This window comes from Cucumis melo, chromosome 7, assembly GCF_025177605.1.
Source record: "Cucumis melo cultivar AY chromosome 7, USDA_Cmelo_AY_1.0, whole genome shotgun sequence".
NCBI lineage: Eukaryota > Viridiplantae > Streptophyta > Magnoliopsida > Cucurbitales > Cucurbitaceae > Cucumis > Cucumis melo.
This window is the reverse complement of record NC_066863.1, coordinates 10,381,831-10,402,639: the sequence shown is the minus strand read 5'-3', so window position 1 is coordinate 10,402,639 and position 20,809 is coordinate 10,381,831. Positions and strand designations below refer to the sequence as shown.

The 20,809-nt window shown below is 31.7% G+C and overlaps 1 protein-coding gene and 1 long non-coding RNA gene across 5 annotated transcripts; one reads left to right on the top strand and one right to left on the bottom strand.

Moving 5' to 3' along the window:
* The first annotated feature begins 356 nt into the window (after nucleotides 1–356).
* LOC103487526 (LEAF RUST 10 DISEASE-RESISTANCE LOCUS RECEPTOR-LIKE PROTEIN KINASE-like 1.3) lies at nucleotides 357–17,171 on the top strand. 4 transcript variants are annotated; one of them, XM_051087574.1, is made up of 6 exons: nucleotides 360–639; nucleotides 1,831–2,364; nucleotides 14,187–14,222; nucleotides 14,307–14,627; nucleotides 15,183–16,084; nucleotides 16,782–17,171. In XM_051087574.1, the coding sequence occupies exons 2-6, from the start codon at nucleotides 2,064–2,066 to the stop codon at nucleotides 16,806–16,808; spliced, it is 1,587 nt and encodes a 528-aa protein (XP_050943531.1). In that variant the 5' UTR covers nucleotides 360–639; nucleotides 1,831–2,063; the 3' UTR covers nucleotides 16,809–17,171. The 4 variants fall into 4 exon arrangements, with proteins under 4 accessions (XP_016899874.2, XP_050943531.1, XP_050943530.1 ...); XM_017044385.2 differs by having other exon boundaries at nucleotides 357–639; nucleotides 15,183–16,807; XM_051087573.1 differs by lacking the exons at nucleotides 360–639; nucleotides 1,831–2,364 and adding an exon at nucleotides 10,804–11,560.
* LOC127150229 (uncharacterized) lies at nucleotides 10,402–11,231 on the bottom strand. Its single transcript, XR_007822375.1, has 2 exons — nucleotides 11,082–11,231; nucleotides 10,402–10,991 (listed from the first exon to the last, which is right to left on the bottom strand). It is a non-coding gene; the product is annotated as an uncharacterized LOC127150229 (long non-coding RNA).
* Nucleotides 17,172–20,809: the final 3,638 nt, after the last annotated feature.

Below are 20,809 nucleotides of genomic sequence, written 5' to 3'. Positions count from 1 at the left end.
TTGTATATTTGAAAACACCCCTATTTTGTCTCCACCCTCACGTTGATTCAATCTCCTACTTAATGCTTTTAATGTAAGTAATTTTGATTCTAGTAAGTAGTAACATATATAGATTCCAAACTCTACCTCCTATACTATCAGACATAATCCACTTACGTCACCGAACTAAAACCAAACATAAAACTCATGAAGAGGCAATTCAAAAATAAATATATTAATTCAAAGACGAAAAAAACGGTTGGAGCATTAATGTTAAAAATGAAATCATATCATTAATGTCCAACAAAGCTTTCCAAATAATAATTATTTCCCGCTTGTTAAAGTCATTAGGACTCCCTTTTGCCAACTTCCATTGAATTATTGCTCTCAAACTTCTCCTTCTTCAAGTCACCGATGAAGAACAACTTCTTGACCTTCTTCTCTTACTCTCTCTTTTTCATAATCTTAAATATATCTCCATCTTTCTGCACATACAAAGATTGCTCCGCCGTGTTCAACTGCGGGGAGATCGTTGACGTTGGCTTCCCTTTTTGGGGTGAAGATCGTCCGTCGAGCTGCGGAGTTCCTGAATTGAAGCTCACCTGCAATAATAACGTCGTCTGGATTGATATAATGCAAGTGAAGTATAGAGTTTTGCAGGTGACCGACCAGATCTATGATACCATTGAATCTAGCTAAAAACTTTGTTGGTTTGGTAACCATTTTTCTTTTGGTTTTTAGTTCTTATTATTTTCGCCTCTAACTTTTTTATTTTGTTATTTATTTTCTACAAATAATTTAAAAAACCTAAGCCAAAGCCTAAAAACTAAAAAAAAATAGTTTTGTTGTTTTGTTTTTTATATTTGATTAAGAATTTAATCATTATATTTGAAAATTGCTTAATTTTTAAAAATAAAAACAAAAAACAAAATAGTTAATTACCGACCAGCACGATTAAACTTAGTTTAGATTGCATCTTGAGTTTCTATACTTGTTTTTTAACTTTGATTTTGATGTTTCTTGTTATGTTTTGTTGACCTAAGTTTGCTATGACAAACTTTTTATTCACAACATGTTAATCAACTGATTATGTTTGCCAAAAGAAAAGTAAAAAATGTACAGTCAAACTTTTATTTAATGTTTCAACATAATACATAAAACACTTTTTAAAAAGAAATGTGTTGTTAATTACCGACATTATTTACATAACGACGCACCCATGTTTATGTATTCCACTTATCATTTACCTAAAAGAAATTAAAACATCAACAAAGTGAAACAGGAAAATTTTGTAATTAGCTTTTTTCTTCACAAAGTTGTGTATGTCATTTTAATTTTTACATATATCAACCATTGTGTTAATAATTCTCATTCTATTATTTAAAGAACATCCAAACAACATTTTTTCGGAAACGATATCTTAAATTTTAAAGGTTAAAATCAATAATTCATTTTGGTGTATAATATATAGGAAAATACATCACAATACTTGGATGTGTACCTTTGGTGCAGCCCTAGCTCGTTGCACTCAATTAAAATTTGATATATGTAAAGAAAAGATTAATATTTATCTTTTTTGTTGTGTTTGTATAGAAAGAGAGCATGAAACTTTGTTGCAGCCTATAGCCTATACCTAAATATTGTTCTTTGGTATAATACAATTTAGAATATAAATATTATTTTAGTGTAATTAGAAGAGGAAAGGAGAATGTTAATGTGTCCACAGAGTTTGTGATTTGAATTAAATACTTGTATGGTACTCATAAAAAATAAAAATAAAAAAAAAAAAAAAAAAAAAAAAGAATTGAATACATATTCTAAACATTCTTTCATTCATATTATAATTAACAGGTGGATCAGAGCACCAAAACGCTCCGGATCGCACGAGACGATTATTTCGAAGGAATCTGCCCCGAAGACCATCTGAAGAACACGACCCTAGATCCAAATCTCTTTGAAATAAGTAATGGCTACGTGAATCTAACACTGCTTTATGGGTGCCATTCATCTCTTTTGGTGGTTCCTGCACACTTGAGATTTGGGTGTCCCATCCATGGAGATGGGTTCGTGAAGCTTGGGGAGAAATGGGGCTGTGGGGCTGCAAGGCCAGCGTGGTTGTTCCTGTTCGTGGCGATGAGGGGATTTTGGTCGGAGTTTTGAAGATAGAAGAAGCCATTAGAGAAGGGTTTGAGGTAAAATGGAAGGTGGACAATGGTGGTTGTGGTGGTGACTGTACGGATTCCGGTGGCTTTTGTGCTTTTGATTTGAAGCTCCGCCGTGGGGTATGTTTGTGCGAGAGTGGTTTCTCTTCTTCTCCAGTAGAAGTTTGCCGAAGGGATGGTGGCGTCGCCACCCACCATTCGTCTCCTTTTGCGACCAACTCAGGTTTGGCTTTACCTTTGTTTTCTTCTAGCTAGGGCACGTTTGTAAATGAATAATAAATGGATAAAATCTCTTTTTTCATTTTTAAAATACGGCAAAAACATGTTTAAATCATTAAAATCAATCTTCATGGTAAGAAAATTGAATTTAAAAGTTTAAAGTTCGCAATTAAATAAATTATGGTGTGATTGAGTGTGTGTTTAGAGTGATAATATTTTAGAAAAAATTTTGATTACAATCCATTTTGGTAAAATTGATTTCTAAATATCATGTTTGATTCCAAAAATGATTTTAAAACTAGCTATCAAATTATTAAAAATGGTATATTTTTGGTATTTCAAAAACTATATAAAATAAGGTGGTGATTCAAATGTGATGTTTCAAAAATCAATTTTGAGTAATTTCTTATTTTTCTAAAATCACTTTTTAACACCACAAAAGTCATTCTAAACATTTGAAATCACTTCTAAACTTATCTTTTGTTTACCACGGTTTGAAAAATCGACATCATTGTACAAAAATAATATTACATTGCATTCATCTTCATGCATTCACTTATAAAAAATGCTTTAAAATGTAATTTTAAAAAAGAAAAGTCTATTGCATGACAACTTTTAATTTGACTTGGGTGGACTGCACAAAAATTGTTGAAACTCAAGATGCATCCCAAGTATTTTTCTACTATCAATTGCTCAAAAGAATAGAAGTGTCTTTTGACAAAAACTTTAATCTATAAGATTATCCATGTACAAATATCTCATGATAATTGTAGGATATGATTTAAAAACCTATGGATATATCCCTTAACAACAACTAAATATAAATTTAATAAATTTTGAAGTTTGAAATGGAACTATCCAATTGATAATTATGTCTAATGAAATAGTGTGCGACTAAATTGTCATTCAGCATAATATACATACATACATACATATATACATATATATATATATATATATATATATATATATATACTTGTTAGTTTGCTCGCTCTATGCTATCAAGGTTTTAGAGACGTTGACATCGATGTGATACCTCAAACTTTATTATCCATATTTTGGAAACAAATCACAAATCTAACAAAAACTTACTGATGAAAATATTGTAATCTTACAACACTTAACAAGTTTATATGACTAACAAAAATATCCAGAATAAAACTCCAAACAAATGCCTTGGTATAATAATAGGTAGTATTGGAATTTATACAATAGACATGAACTTAACAATTTGGGTAAACAAGTATTTATTTCATAATTCAATGATAAGATGACATTAAAGTATTTTACTCATTTTTCAAAACATGAATATTAAAATCTATTACGATATTCTTTTTTTACCAAATGGAAGGTTGGATAGAATTGAGTTATCTATTCTTTTCATCTATTTTAAAAATGTTTTTAAACTTCTTAAGAAAATTAAAAAATTTAAAAACAAAAAGTATTTTGAAAAACAGTTTTTGGTTTCTTAAAAGGATGCATACGTGTTCTTTGGTATCAAAGTTATGCGGTGGTGTAGTGGTTGCCATATACTACTCTACTATGTTGCAAGTCTTTGGTTCAGTTACCAAAAGTTATTTATTGATTTGCACTTTATTTTCATATCAATTCTTATATATTTCATTTTAACTATTATTTCTTAATTAAACTTTTAAAAAATTAAAATTCAAAAGTTAAAATGGTTGAAAGATATGAAAAAATTCAAATTCTTGTTATTGTTAGTTTCATTTTTAAAAAAAAAAAAATTTAAAAATACTCCTCTTCATAAAGATATTATGCTTTCTGTAAAGTAACACATAACGTTGATGTAAGAATATGTTTTTCATAATATTAATAAACTAAAATTGAAAATTATTCTCATATTTAATAATTTGTTGATATATTAATTTATTCGAATATGTTTTTCAAGCTAAGCAAAAAAGAAAAACACTTGAAACTCATAATTGTTTAACTTTTATTAAATAAATAAATAATAATAAAATATAATATAATATATATATATATATATATATATTAATATTAATATTTATTAATTATTATATTAATTCGGGTCGGGTTGGGTAATCTGAATTTTTCAACTCTCCAAACCCCAACCTCCAACCCAACCCGAAAAAAATCAAAATTTTCAACTCAACTCATATAATATAGATTGGGTAATTCGTGTTGTCGGATTATTCTTCCACCCCTACGTTTAATCACGATGCATATTAAGAAACAAATTATTCTAAAAATAATTCAATTTTGTTTTTATTAAAGATTTATATAATAAAAAATGAATTCAAAATTTTATTTTAATTATTTAAAACAAAATCACAATTGTCAAACTTGATTATTTTCATTTTTGGTTTAAAACAAAACCTAAAACACTTGCAAAACATAGTTTTGTTTCACGTTTCTAAAATACAAAACCAAAACTAAATAACAAGTCACATATAATTTTTGGTCAGGTAAAAAATTAAAAATTGAAAATAGGCAATAAAAAAGTTAAAAATAAAAATCAAATAATTATCAAACAATATTTAACAAAATTATTTTGCAGGCCAATAATTTAACATTTATTAGTTAACAATAAGGGAGATGATTGTAAACGTAAAACTATTCAAAAATATTTACAAAATCTAGCCAAATATATGGTTTTATATAGAAGACATCAATATCTTATTATGTCTATTGGTGATATATGTAAAATTTTGATATTTTGTTAATACTTTCGTTCATTTTGGTATATTTGAAAATGTCTCTAACTTTTCTTTTTATTAATGTTGTATTTTTGTTTAAACTGATTTGTAATATAGGACTATTTTGAAACTTATTACTGAAATAACGCTTTTTCTATAAATCTCTTCGACATACGAAGTGCTTTTTACTTTTTCCTCATCTTTTCAAACAACAAAGAAGATTAAGTTTATTTTTTAAAAAAATTTAAAAATGCAAAGAGACAAGCATGTCCAAAGTGTCAAATTCGGTTGTCGAGAGCATCAGATTAGATAGTTACGTTACTGGTCTAAGAATTTGATAGTGCTTAGGGCTTGTTTGATGACTTTCTCGTATTTTCAGTTTCTTGTTTTTCCTTTTTCATTTCTTGTTTCTTTCTTTTTTAGAACAAAAGGCGAGCCTATGTTTGATAATTTTCATGTTTCCTGTTTCTTGAAAAAATGAAAGAGAAATAGAAATTTGTTTGATAATTGTTTCTTATTTTTTATTTTTTGTGTTATTTTTCATTTTCACTTCTTTAAGTTTAAATATAATTTAATTATGTAAAAAAACATATAGAATTCATTAAAATATATTAAAAAAACCTATAAAGAATTAACAGTATCAAATACACGTAAATTTCGTTGCAAAATTAATAACTATAATACAATAGATTTTGTTAATCAAATGTTAAAATTTTATTTAAAATATTATTCCTAATTCAATTCATTTGAATAATGTTGATTTAAATTCAACTCTTTATATAATATAAAATTTTTAATTAATTTAGGAGGAACTAGAAATAATAATTTTAAATTTAAAATAATATATAAACATGTCTAGTACAAAATTTAAAATTTAAAAATTTAAAAAATATTTAAATAAACATATTAAATATTAAAATAAATATATTAAATATTTAAATTTGAAAAATCAAAATAATATATAAATTCAAATTTCAAAATTTCAACGTTTTACAATTTAAAATTAAATTAAAGAGGTAAGTATGGAAAAACAAAAATAAATATAGCTGAATAAAAAGGAAATTTAAAATTAAACATAAAATTTGAAAATTAAATAATACATAAATCTAAATATTAAAAAATTCAAAAATTAAATTAATCATAAAAATATGAAAAATTATTAAAAATATAAAGAAAGGAAAAAATATTAAACATAAAAAATAAATAAAGTAAGAAATACAAGATAATTATGAAAAGTTAATACAAGAAGAAAAAAATAATACAAAATCATCAATTGGGAGTTGAAACAAGACTTGGAGAACAAAAATATCATCAAGAAATGTTTTAGTTTTTTAGTTAAAATTTAAAAATATATTAATGAAAATAAATATTAAATATATCCGTCAGAAATAAAAAATAAGAAACAACAAACATATTCTTTAATATTTTAATTTAATAAAGTTAAAAATGAAATAATATATTTCTTTAAAACTATAATTTTAATTTAAAAAAATCCTACCAACAAGTATAGCTTATCAAAAAACGATACAATAAAAATTAATTGCTCAAAAAATGCAATAAACTGTACTAAATATAAGAAAACAAAACGAGAATAAAATATAAATTATATACTTAAAAATCATAGTTAATATTTGTTTAACCAGTTTGAGTTTGAAACTCGTACTTGAAAATTAGTGGTGCGTACTCCTTTTTATTCTAAAAAAAAAAAAAAAAAAAAAAAAAAAAATTATTAACGATCTTTCTAAAAAATAATTTTTTTTTACGTGGCAATTTAAGATTTTCCAAGTTTGATCTTGCATCATTTTCGAGGCCATTAGATTACCCATATACGGACGATTTAAGAAAAATTTCGTTTGTTAGTCTGTCTCCTAAGTCTGCCAGTTTTATGAGAGAGAGAAAAGGGAAGGAAAAGAAAAAAAAGAAAAAAAACACAAATCGTGTCAAATAGTCCAAATTTATGCCATTTTTTTTCCTTGAATGCTGACATCCATACAAGTAAGAAACTATTGGTATGAATGGAGCATGGAGCACAATACAATATATAATCATCGTCAAACAAAACAATTAAAAACTAAACACATAGACGTTTTTTATAAATAAATTCAGTAACATTCATCATCTTCTAGAAGACTGACTCAATTATATTTAGATATGAGATTAAATTTGGGACAAAATCTGATGTAGATTTATGTAGGTAGATTAGTCTACTCGATGACATTTATAAAAGAACCTAAGCCAAATTCAAGGAGAGTAATAAGAAAAGCCTAGTGAGAGCTTAAAAGAAGCTCAGGAGCTTAAGAGAAGACTTAAGAGTATCTACGAAGAGAGCTTAAAATTTGCTCGATGGACCCTATTAAGAAAGTTCAAGAGAAGCACCTATGAAGGAGCTTAAAAAGAGCACACATGGAGGAGAGCTTAAATAGCTTAGTTGGGCCCCTAAGACATAGGAGCCTAGAAGAAAGCTCAAAAAAGAGCATTCATGGAGAGGGCATAAATAGCTTAACGCAGACCTAAGAGGTTATAGCTTAGGAGGAGTAAGCTCATAGAGTCTAGGAGAGAGCTCAAGATCAATAGCTCCATCCATAGAGGAGAGAGCTTAAATAACTTAGTGAGATCCATGAAGTAAGCTCGAGAGGAGTAACCTTAGAGGAGCTTAACTTTTCTTACAAGGAACTCATATAAGGAGGGAGAAGAACCACAAGGTTAATCTAACCTATTAAGAAGAGCTCACGAGAAGAATACCCACATGAGAAGGCCTAACCTTTTAAGAGGAGCTCACAGGAGGAAGATCATTCACAAAGGATGAAGCCTAGCCTCCTAAGAGGGATTTGCAGGAGGAGAAGAACCTATATACCCTTCTAAGAGGGACTCCCAAGAGTTGGAAGACCCAGAAGGGAAAGTCTAGCCTCTTTAGAGAAGATCATGAGAGGAGGACACACAAGGGAGAGTACCATTAGGTAGTGTTTAGAAGAGAGCTTAGGGGACCCATAGAGGAAGACCTCCAAACGATTGAATACAAAACACTTTGAATTTGAATGGAACGAGAACCATAAAGGAAATTATGAGAATTTGGAAAGGCACACATAGTTAAGTGTCTCATCCATTGTGATAATAATGGTTTAATTTCCCATCTAGAATTAACTTGACAGTTTTGAGAATTTAAGAGAGGCATTATAAACCTAACTATATAAACGATCGACTAATTAGTCATTAGTCGAATGTAGCTCTGAAAATCCTACTATTCTTTCTTTTGTCTAGTTACCTAGAAAACATAATATGGATTGAGCGTCAAAGTGTGTGTGGCTAGATAGATATCACACCCGAGCCGTACTTAGCTTCTTTTGTCTTTCAAGTACTCAGACGAATTACCCTATAAAACAAATTTTACGAATGATCCATCTTTTGGTATCAACAATTTCTAATATTTCAAAATAGACATTTTTTGCTAAGTTGTTAAATAGAATGTTGGGGTGACCAACTCTCTCACTCTGAATCCTTCCTCTACCATTCCTTGTCTTTCTTATTCCTTCTTTCTTTCTTTCTTTTTTTTTTCCTCTCTAATAGTTACAATTTGTTGACCTTCATCATCATTTATCTTCCTCAATAGACAAGTTGTTATCTTCCGGTGTTCACTACAAGAAAATGAAGGTCTCCTGACGCACAAAAGCGTCGGGAGATATGTGAAAAGCGTCGAAAAATTCTTTTTCGACGCATAAATCCGCGTCAAAAAAATGAGTTGGGAGAAGATCTCCCGACGCATAAAATAAAGCGTCGAAAAATCCTTTTCCGACGCATAAATCGACGTCGGGATCGGCGTCGGGAAAAATGAATCGGAAGAGGATCTCCCGACGCACAAAATAAAGCATCAGGAGATTCCTTAACATCTCCCGACACACAAAATAGAGCGTCGGGAGATCCCTTGACATCTCCCGACGCACAAAATAGAGCATCAGGAGATGTCAAGGGATCTCCCAACACTATATTTGTGCGTCGGGAGATCTTCTATTTTTTTTTAAAAAAATACCTTCCATTATTAAATGAAAGATATATTTTTTTTTTGCAAAATCGAGAATGAGATCTAAACAAACTAATAGAAAAATTAGTAATCAAGACTATTGAAACATAGTTAAACATAAAGAACAATAAAGAACATAAAGAACAATAACAAAATCCACAACCGAAGATCGGATGGTGGATGATGACTTACCGTCGACGAGGGGCGAGGAGCGAATGTGAAGATCAAACGACGGAGATTAACTTACTATAACCAAAATAAAGAAAAAAAAAAGAGAAGAGATTGACTTATCGTCGACAAGAGGCGGCGGGTGAATGTGAAGATCAGAAGACGGAGATTGACACCGAAGATCATATGGTGGATGACAACGAAAATCTTTTTCCTCTTTCAGAAGTTTGAAATCACTCTCTCTCTCTCATTTTTTTTTTTTGGCTCCTATAGATTTGAAAAATAGGTTTTAAAGGGAAACTTCCGACGTCGTCGTTCATGACATAAGAAGAAGTTAAATATATTTAAAAAAAATTATAAACTTCTCCCAAGGTCGTACATAACGACCTCGAGAGAAGTTAAATAAATTAAAAAAATTATAAACCTCTCCCGATGTCGTACACAACGACGTCGGGAGAAGTTAAATATATTTAAAAAATTATAAATTTCTTCCCAACGACTTCCCCGACACCATGTAGGATGCGTCGGGAAAACCTATCTGATAGTTTCCGACGCGTGCATAGGGCGTCGAGATAAATTATTATGTCAGAAGCTATTCACCCAGACGTCGAGAAAAATTCTTTTACCCAACGTGTAAAAAGTGATTTCTTTGAGGTACTCTCTTAATGTCACTTGAGTTGACATTCTCGCATCCATTTTCATGTGTGAAATGCTTCCTACTATTAATTGGTTGTTTTGGACGAAGAACAATTTTTGACGTCTATCATAAGTTTGATGATGTCCACGTAAAACAAGTGTTTACATCCCACTTTTCTTCCTTAATGCTCTAAACCTAGAGGGTAATAATGCCCTTAACTGATTTTTCCTTTAATTTGTCCAACCATTAGCATAATGACTTAGCTTTCAACAACTATAGTATTCACTCTTTTTCTTTTCTTTTTATACTCATGTTTTCGATTAGTTTTAATTACTAATTCGCCCTCAATATTAGAACATTTCTGGGGTTCATTCTTCTCGTTTTGATCTACTTTTCTTTCATATTTTTTGGATGACGATTTCTTTAGCAACTTAATAGTGCTTCTCCATCAACCGTTTTTTTCTTTTTTCTTTTTTTTTTCTTTTTAGTTTAGTCTAGTCTTGTAAGTCACTAAGTCACTTTTCTCTCCTGAACTGAAAAGGATGCCATAATCAAGCCGTTGAATCCTTCACATTCTCTTAATAGGTTACAAATTGCAATAAAAACTTTCCATCTCTTCTTCCCTTAACATAAACCACCACCAAAACACAAGTCAACATGCCCACATTTTTTTCAATTAAAAATACAAATTTCCCCACACCACACCAATTTCAATTTCCTCCAAATACGATTAAACTTCAAATTTCCACAAAACACATAAACCCATTCAAAGACCCAAATTCTCCTTAGGTTAAAAATTCTTTTTAAAATTTTTCCCAACTTTGTATGCAATACACCAAGTCAACTTTCATAGAGTCCAATACCAATAGGCAATACCTCATCCCCTTCTCTTCTCCAATGGAACAACCACCCATCTGATCAAAATTCCCTCTTCTCTGTTCTTCAATGGATTCCCCAATTTCCTCATTCCTTCTTTTCTTTGCCTTTTCCCTTCCCTTCGTCTTTGGAAACTCCTTAGATTTATTCAGCTCCTGCAGCAACCTCTTCAACTGCGGCGATATCACCGATGTCGGCTTCCCCTTCTGGGGCGTCGGAAGACCTCCCGAATGCGGCAATCCGGCACTCCGATTGGCCTGCGAAGGTAATAAGGCGACGATCGTTATTACGGAAATTAAATATCAGATTCTCAAATACAGCCGCCAAAATAATTCCCAAACGCTTACCATCGCCAGAACCGATTATATGGGTACGCTCTGCCCTAAGAAATTCATAAACACCACAATCGATTACAATCTCTTCGATGCAATTCCTACTTCTCACAATATTACTTTGCTCTACTGCTCCTCTTCTACCGTCGCCGGGCAATTTAGCTGTCCTGGATACAACGCCGGCTTCATTCAGGTGAGCCCCATGGGATTTAGTCCCTGCAATATGAGCGTGATCGTGCCGGTTTCTATGAATTTCTTCCCGCCTGTGAGCGATGTTGTGAACTCAACTGAGGTATTGAAGGCCATTGAGGAGGGATTTGAGGTGAGAGTGAAGGAGGACGGCGGTAGATGTGGAATTTGTGAGCAGTCGCATGGGGTTTGCGGTTACGATTTGAATTCGAATCGGACGACTTGCTATTGTCGAGCGGGCAATTCTATTGACAACGGAGCTTGTATGAATCTTCAGGCCGGTGGAGCTCCGTCATCTCCTCCGGGTATGTAGCCCTAATTCGGATATTTTGACCTGATCTTCGTCCTGATCCTCTGCGGATTTTGCTCCGTCTGACTTTTCGACTTCCACTAAAATAAAAACTCCTCCGGCCCAAAAATTTAAGAATAAAAAATAAAAGAAATTTTTCGAACTTTTAAAATGAACAAATTTATATGTCTTTCTAAGATTCTTAATTGATCTTTACCTTGTTATTTTCTAGGCATGGGTCTACCTAGAATCCTAATTGATAGTTAATAAACTTTTAGTATATATCATAGTGACTTTCAAATTTATATATAATATAAAGCTTTTTCAAAAGTAGAGAAAAGAGAATCCATTTATTTTCATCTTACATAATAAAACATCTAAAAACGAAATTATTTTGTCACTTTCTATCTAAATTATAATATATCATATTTATTTATTTTGAACTACTCCATCCGTTGATACTTGGTTAAAAATGAACAACTAAATACAAATACATATTTTTATTATTTTTACTTCAATGGATGAACACAATGAATTAGTGAGAATCATCATCTATTTAAATATCTCATTCCTCTCCTGTCCATGTCTTGTTGATCAGAGAAAAAAAAAATCATTCATATATTTGTCTTACTTGTTTTAAAATAAATTATTAATTAATTGTTTACTGAGATTTTCAAATTAGCAAACAATTACATGCTAGAGGATGTTTGGAGTAAAGAAATGAAAAATTGAAACAGTGAATAGTAAAAATTATGATGTCTCTTCGTCACAATTATAAATTTAATAAGATATAAATTTAATATTTATTAATAGTGAAATCCACTTACCCTAAACAATGATTAGAGTTCAAAACTTTTACTTTTCAACTCGTTTTGTCAAACATTCCTGGATAGACTACATCACTTATCACTTCGGCTAATAAATATTTTTGTAAGTTTTTTCTAAGAATTTTGTTATTTTAAAACAATTACAGTTTACAAATAGATGTAAAAGTATACTTTTGTCAGTAAATCTCTAGAGAAATGTTTGACAACCTAACTTACATCGGTTGGAGTGAACTAAAGTGACCAACTATTCGCTTTATCCAACAATTTGCAAGTTTTAAATAATTTCATCCACCAACCTCAAATCACAGTTTAGATAAGTATTTAAGAACTTAATCTTTCTTTCTTCCTTAATCCTTCTGTTTCTCTTTTTTTATTTTTTCTTTCCAATGTTTCCAATAACACTACTCTACAAAGACAAATATCAATATTTTAAAAAATAATTTCAAGAAAATATTAAAAAAATTCAAATTTACAATTTTGGAATCTTTATAAAAATGTGAACTTTGATTCATATTATAATCCACAAATCGTCCCAAATCAAATTCCACAGAGTCTATCTTACAACTCTGCCAATTGCCAGATATAAACAAAATTTTGGTTAGATTCTATTATTTATCTTGAATTAATTCATCTACCAAAATTTTTCTCAAATATCCTTTAAATAATGTAAAATCCAAATTCAAGCAATATAGAATTAATCTCAAATTAAGAAAAATTGTTACTATTGTATTCAATCCGATCAAATAAGATCAAGATGCAAAAACAGGGTAAGAAATTCAAAATTAAATTTAACACAAAGTTCCGAAGTAAGGGTTTGGGCTCAAGTAATAATAGGTTAAATATCGTATTTTGTAAATATGAATAAAAATTGTTTAAACACTTGTGGTTTGGATTTCTATATGGTTGAAGTGTTTATATTAATGCCAAATTACCACGAAATAAAACTATTAAATGCTTGAGCTAATTATTTCAATTTTGAATTAATAAAAGCTTTCAACATCCAACTTATTTTTCCTTTTTAATTGGTTGTTAGAGTTAGGTATTAGAGATGATCAATGAAGTTGGCTGTGAGATGTGTTTGTTAGTGGTGATGTGCAGTTGGCAATTGAAGATTGTGGTGGGAGCTAGTCACCAAATGTGGTCATCACTAGGAGTTGGGTGTCAGAAAGTGGTCCTTGTAGTTTATCACCTAAGGTGGTCTTGTTGAAGTTGGTTGTCGGAGTGGTCGATGGAGGTGTTGTGGGAGTTGATCACCGGATCATGTTGTGGGCAATGACTGTAGTTGGAGTTAGACAACAAAAATGTCGATCATGTCTTTAGAGTTGGCTGCTGACAGCTGAAGTGATTGAAATTTTAAAGGGAGGGAGAATTGATTAATTGTAGCAAAACAGGGACTATAAAAACCTTTATCCCCATTTCTTAGCAATACACGCTCCAAATGGCAAGTGAACTATTATGGTCCTCTCAATCAATTCCAAATTAGCCCAAATGCCCTTGAGTAACTGTCCATCATGTAACTTAAAAGTCACTCCTAATTCCCTTTACCACTGTCCCAAATAACTCTTAGGCCAGCTCATGGTGGCTTGGTTGGTGTACGATGTTGCAAACCTCTAGACGGTTTAATTTCCTTTAGGCCCTTTATTTGATATCCTCTTTCTATCAATAAGATTCTCTGCTCTGTTACATTTTACATTTCAGCCATTCATTTCTTTCTATTTCTTCATTCCTTCACTTTTGCTACTTCATCATACCATTTTCTCCTTATATTAATGCTTATATAAGTTTCATCTGACAATTTTTGATCTTGTGCCTTAGGTGAGAATCGATCTAATAAAACAAGCCTGATAATAGGTATGAATTACTTGCGTTTTATACATCAGTTAAATGGTTGAGAATTGAAAGATATAAAATATATACACATTTTTTTGTCTTCAGGTCTTTCCATTGGAGGGGCAACTGTATTAGGCCTATGCTTAGGATGCTTTGTCTTCTACACTACACAACGCAATAAAAAACATGTTATGAAGTTGAAAAGCAAAGATCTTCCTTCATCTCCTTCAAGTGGAGGCATTCCGACTCCCTCAACTTTTCACTCTAGTAGTATTCCTTCCTATCCTTATTCGAGATCTAATATTGAGAACGGGAGCTCTTACTTTGGAGCTCAAGTCTTTACTTACGCTGAACTTGAGGAAGCAACTCATAATTTTGACCGTTCAAGAGAGCTTGGAGATGGAGGTTATGGTACTGTCTACTTTGGTAAGGACATGAGTTTGTATTTTATTTTTTTGTTCATTTTGGTTTTTGTACTTTTACTTTTTGTTTATTTTGGTTTTTGTATTCTCAAAACGCCAGTTTTGATCCCAAAGTTGTAAATTTCATTCATTTTGAGTCTCCATACTTTTGAAATGTTTGTGTTAGTCCTTTTAATATGTGAATCTTCCGGTCTCTTAGTTACACATGTACACATATATAACAATTTAAACAAGACACTTTACTCCATGAAACTTCTCAAAATGTACTCTAGTTTTGTATTGAAAAGTTTTAGCTGAATATAGAACTTGGATTAGAACTTTGAAAGTAGAGAAAACAAATTCCTCTTGAAGGACAAAACTAGACATTTTAAAAGAACGTGGTCTAAAATGGACAAACCTAAAACTCTAGCAAGCATTTTGAAAGTAGGTTTTTGAGGAACAAAAATTGAGAATATAAGAACTGCATAGTGTTTAAACTATTTTGATTGTGTATGTTCTAAGGAGGTCTTGATTTAATGTGATACTGTTACTTGAACCATTTGTTTTGACTGTTAATCAGGAACACTCAAGGATGGAAGGACAGTTGCAGTAAAGCGGCTATACGAGAATAATTACAAACGTGTTGAACAGTTCACAAATGAAGTTGAGATTCTCTCAAAATTGCAACATCCTAACCTCGTGAAGCTTTATGGATGTACTTCGAGACAAAGCCGGGGACTCCTCCTTGTATATGAGTACATTTCTAATGGAACAGTGGCTGACCATCTTCATGGAAAACAAGCTAATTCAGGTCTCCTCACTTGGTCTGTTAGGCTCAAGATTGCCATAGAAACAGCTAATGCACTGGCATACCTCCATGGAAAAGATATCATTCATCGCGATGTCAAAACCAATAACATTCTTCTAGACAACAACTTCAAAGTAAAAGTGGCTGATTTCGGCCTCTCACGATTATTTCCCCTCGACGTTACTCATGTTTCAACTGCTCCACAAGGGACACCAGGCTATGTTGATCCTGAGTACTATCAATGTTACCAACTTACCGACAAGAGCGATGTTTACAGCTTTGGAGTTGTTTTGGTCGAGCTTATATCATCACTGCCGGCAGTTGACGTCAACAGGAACAGAGACGATATCAATTTGTCGAATATGGCTATCAATAGAATTCACAATCAAGCATTGGCTGATTTAGTTGATCCAGATCTTGGGTTTGAGAGGGATTATGCAGTAAGGTCAATGATAAAGTCGGTGGCCGAGTTGGCTTATCGATGTCTTCAAAAAACGAGGGATGTGCGACCTTCAATGGATGAAGTAGTGGAAGCTCTGAGAGATTTAGAGAATGAAGAAGTGGCTGCTCGTAAAGCAGAAGTGCTAATAGATTTAGGTTCTGATAATGTGAGGCTTTTAAGGAATACATCATCTCTGCTTTCACCAGAATCTGGACCAGTGACAGATAAATGGGTTAGAAACTCTATCATACCTTCATCTTGAAGTTTATTCTTTTCTTTTCTGTTCCCTTTTTAAGCTGAATTTTCTCTTTGATATGATTATATGTTTTCCTGTGGTTACTTTTTTACCATTGTTGATTATTAGTTGGTTAGAGACCTTAAAGCTAGAAAGACCAAGTCGTTACATAATCAAAATCTACCTTGATTTTGATATAATGATAAGCATAGGGACTAAATTGTTGAATACTAAAATTCTTGACTAAATGGTTGCAAATTTCAAAATACGGACAAAATGCGTAGAGATGAAAAGTGTTTTCTAGCTTTAACCATCATAAATATTGAGCAAACCATTTCTTATTCTTGGCAAAGAAATTTAGGTCCAATGCACATTGTCTCGAATGAACTGAACTAACTGATATCAAATCCATGTAATGATAACTCTAGTTTCTTCTTAGTTTATATGTATACCTAGATTAATCCACAGTGGCGACCTACCTTAAATTTAATTATCTTATGACTTATCTTGATACAAAAATGTTGTAGGGTCAAATTGGTTGTCCTATGAGATTATTAGAGTTTCACATAAATTGGTCGGAAACTTGTGGATATAAAAAAAAAAAAAAAAAAAAACTGTACGCCTATTTTTTTATTATCAAATGACAATAATCATTAATGCAGTTCTTAATCTCATATTTTCTTTGATTAAACAGATGAAGATCTTGAACAGAACAACTTAATGCCATCAATAGCAGACAGTTCCTAGAAAATGGCCTCACAGCAGGGTTCTGTTTACTCTTTGTAACTATTGAAACACAAAGAACAGATTGAAAATAGTGGAAGGTTTTGTAATTTGGTTGGAATCACATAACTCAGAGTTGGTAGCACATATTATATGTGAACTATACTTGATTTGAGAGATACTATTAGCTGATTTGGACATTAAGGGATAGAGATTAGAGATGTAAATTTATGCGTTGAGTTTGTTTCGATACCCATATAGATTACAAAAGCATTTGAAGCTGTATCATCCATATAGCTCAATGTTGTTCTGAACTTTCTCTGTAAATTTTCATGTGAATAAAAGAATTATCCTTGTAATATTGTTTTGATTCGTATACCTATATATTGATACTATAGAGACCAAATTTGGACATTTGTAAGCGTAAAGATTAATAAATAGAAGAATAATACTCAAAATGGTATTTTAAACAAAGATTTATTTTCTTTAAAGATGCTTGGAATTAGATTTGAGAAATTTTGTATGTGTTTACTGTTAAGTATAAAGACCGGGTAATCTCATAGGCTATATTTTGTGGTTACATGATTTTTGAAAAATGAGTATTGAAAAATATAAACTATTTTGTTAATCCAAAAATAAGAAACCAAAACTAATTTGCTAATTTTAACTTGGAATTATTAAAAGGATTTAGAAATGCATTGCATCCACCCAAGTAAAAAATATTAAATTGAAAATTACTTTAATTGCTATCATTTAGTAGACTAATAAAGCCTTTGTCACACCTCCCGAATCACCTACTCTCGACCAAGAGACAGCGTGAAATCAATCGATGTTGCTTTCCTTTTGAAACAACATCAATTGACCTTAAGTATTGAACCCTTTAGAATGCTAATCAACTTGAGTAAGTGAAAACTTACGTAGGCGGAATAAGACGATAAACCTACGTTAGATAAACTTCATTACATTACTTCAAAACATGTTAAGGCTAAATGCCACTATTTACAGAGAGAACTTTTAGACCAAATGAAAACTAAACAACTAAACTTCACCCTAAATTTATGTACAACACAAAAGTGAACCTAAGTACTAACCAACAACAGCAAAACTATCTACAACTTGGCACAGCAAACTTGGAGACAACGGTCAGGGCTCTCGGATCACAATCTCTTCTTGGAAAGTGGGAAACATTTGAAAAGGGTGAGTGAGCTAAATAGCCCAGTGAGTGACAGTTTTAATAATACATACTTTTTGAAATAACTTTATTCTTTTTTTCTCAAATCATTCATAAAACATAACATAAGAATAAAATCTTTAAAACTCTTTCTACATTTGGAAACATCTCTTCCTATCTAGAGAAACTCTTTTGCTTCCGAATACAAATCTTCGTTTCTTTATATCTGTTAGGTCTATACCCTGGAAACTCGGTCATGATAGCAACTAGCTCGACCTACCGTTCTTGAAACTTGGTCATGTTATATCATACCTGAACTCGATCAAGATAGAAGAGTGTTGATCATACTATCCTATATACCTGAACTCGATGATAGTGGCTAAGTGGTCAGCATAGCCTTTTACCCTTGAAACTCTGCACATTGACCGTCGAGAACTTGGTGTATAAAACAAACAACGGTTTCTTGCTTAAAACCTTCCTCATTAAATTCATGCTCTTCAAACATCTTTCTAAAACAATAGCAATCTCATAAACTCAAAGCATATTCGTTAACCATAATTTGCAAATCTCATTAGTAAATTATCAATAAGTACATGATTTGCGAAACGTTTCTAAACTCATGTTTTGGAAACATTTTCTAAATAACATACTCCAACACTTTTCATAAACATGCTTGTAAATCAAGATATCATAATCAGTATAGTTCAATAATCACCCCCAAAACATTCTTAAATAATAGCATGTAAAACTTATTCAGAAACTTTTTTAGAAATCATTATGTCACTCACAAAAGGTAGCTTAGACCCTTAACTTGTACATCTACCTGATCTCCTATTGACCTCAAAGTTTCAGCCAAAAACTCCACGTATTGCATTATGTAGCCTCCTTGAAGTGAAGGCTGCTCAAATTTCCTCTAAGAATGATCTTTCTACCTTCTTTCAACTCAAACTCAACATTCCTCTTGTAAAAACAAACCAGCAGCCTCAACTTAGAAAATAGACTCAATTTGTAAACTTTTAGGACCAATTTCAGCAAAAATGCAAGAATAATTTGGGAGAAATTTCATTATGAAGTGACCTATTTATACTGAGCCTTGCATGAAAAATTCTTGATGCCTCCTACTTATCAAAATTTAACCTAAGCATGCACATAACACCTATAAAGCACTTCATTGACTCCACCCAATCTTCATCATCTCGCCTAACCAAAATGCCAAAGTGTCAAACAACAAGTCAAACACCTTGCTAACCTCACTTCGCATGGCCGCTAACCTCATCTCGCATGCCCATGACTCCATGTCTAACCTCTCTACACCACACTAACCTCCAAGCAAGCTTTCTTTCCAAGCCTAGATGCCCCAACTAACCTCTAAAGACATGTCTTCTCGCCTAGTCCAAAATGCCTAGCACACTTAGAGGTTTTCACGTCCTTCTCGGCCACTCACACAAATTATACTTGCCACCTAGCTCATAATTATCTTGCCCAAAATAACCTCTTAGAGTTTAGGGGTTATTTTTTCCTTATTTGGTTGTCCACAAGCCCAAAACGCCTACTTCAAGGACTTTGCCAAATTTCCCTCTTTTCAACCTAACCTCCTTAACTCTTAAATCATTCCTTCTTAGCTTTCCTTCTTTCTACCTACCATAACACACTTACGATGACACTTCTCAAGTCTACTTTCACATTTTAACTTCATTTAAAATCATCCTTTTAAACTCTTTGGAAAATCCAAGTTCTTTAGGATTCAAAGTTAACAGTCTTCCATATGAAAGGTATCTTCAACCTGAGTTGTGAGTTGAGCTGGCGTTAAATGATTAAACTTCGTTGATTACAACACACATTTATTAGAAAACTTATTCTTTCTATTTTTCTCATACCCTCCCTCCAATAATATTTGCAATGACTGTGAAACTCATGCTCTAAGAATAAGTGTTAAGTACTGAAGATGTAGATGTTAAGTTTAAAGCTTAGAAATTTTGAAGAATTTCAATTTTTTTAGCAGTTTGAGGTACGCATGCGTCGTAGCTAAGCAACGTGTTGGGCTTTATTGTTATTGCAAACCCAAAAATGAAGGTGGAAGACAACTAGAGAGAAGATTTGGTACAGAAGAAAACAAGTTTTTTTTATTCTGACCGTACACATGGTAGAATCCCTTTCTTTTACTTTGTTCTTCAATCTGCACAGAAGTAAGAAAACGTAAAAGAAAAGGAAAAATCACAGTAAAGTTACTTTTTTTTTTCTCTCTTTATGTTTTTTTCTCTTCCTCTTACAAACCCTAGTTAATGGAGCTTATTTTGAATAGAGGAGAGAAAACAGATTGTAGTTGAAGGAGAAGAAGAAGAAGAACACAAGATATACGTGGTTTGGCCAGAAATGCCTACATCAACGGGGAAGGATTGCTTTCTTGAAGAAACTTGAGATGAGTACATAATTTTCTTTTTGTTTCTTTTTCTTTTTGTTTTGAATCAGATGTGTCAGAGTGAAACTATCTATTTTGAGATACACCTTTATATAGAGGTGTTTACATAAAAGAAAAAAAAATATCAGAAAAAATTAACTTCTTATGTTGGAATTCAACCATTACAAATCTCCACCTTGAATCCAACTTTTATGAGTTTAGCGATCCTTCCACCTTCTGACTATATCATCCCTTTTCAGATAAGTCAAAGCCTACTAGCGTGAAGCATTTTTGGAGCTTCATCTTTGAAATGGGCTTTGTGAGCATCAACATTTTCAGAGGTATGAAATTTCAAAACTTCAATTTCTCCTGCTTTAATTTTTTTACTGTGAAATGAAAGTTTATATCTATATGTTTTGTTCTGCTGTGG

Coding starts and splice junctions, on each gene's coding strand:
- LOC103487526 (XM_051087572.1), top strand. CDS start 10,804: ATGGATTCCCCAATTTCCTCATTCCTTCTTTTCTTTGCCTTTTCCCTT. Junction 14,223..14,306: donor TAAAACAAGCCTGATAATAG/GTATGAATTACT, acceptor TTTTGTCTTCAG/GTCTTTCCATTGGAGGGGCA. Junction 14,628..15,182: donor TTATGGTACTGTCTACTTTG/GTAAGGACATGA, acceptor ACTGTTAATCAG/GAACACTCAAGGATGGAAGG.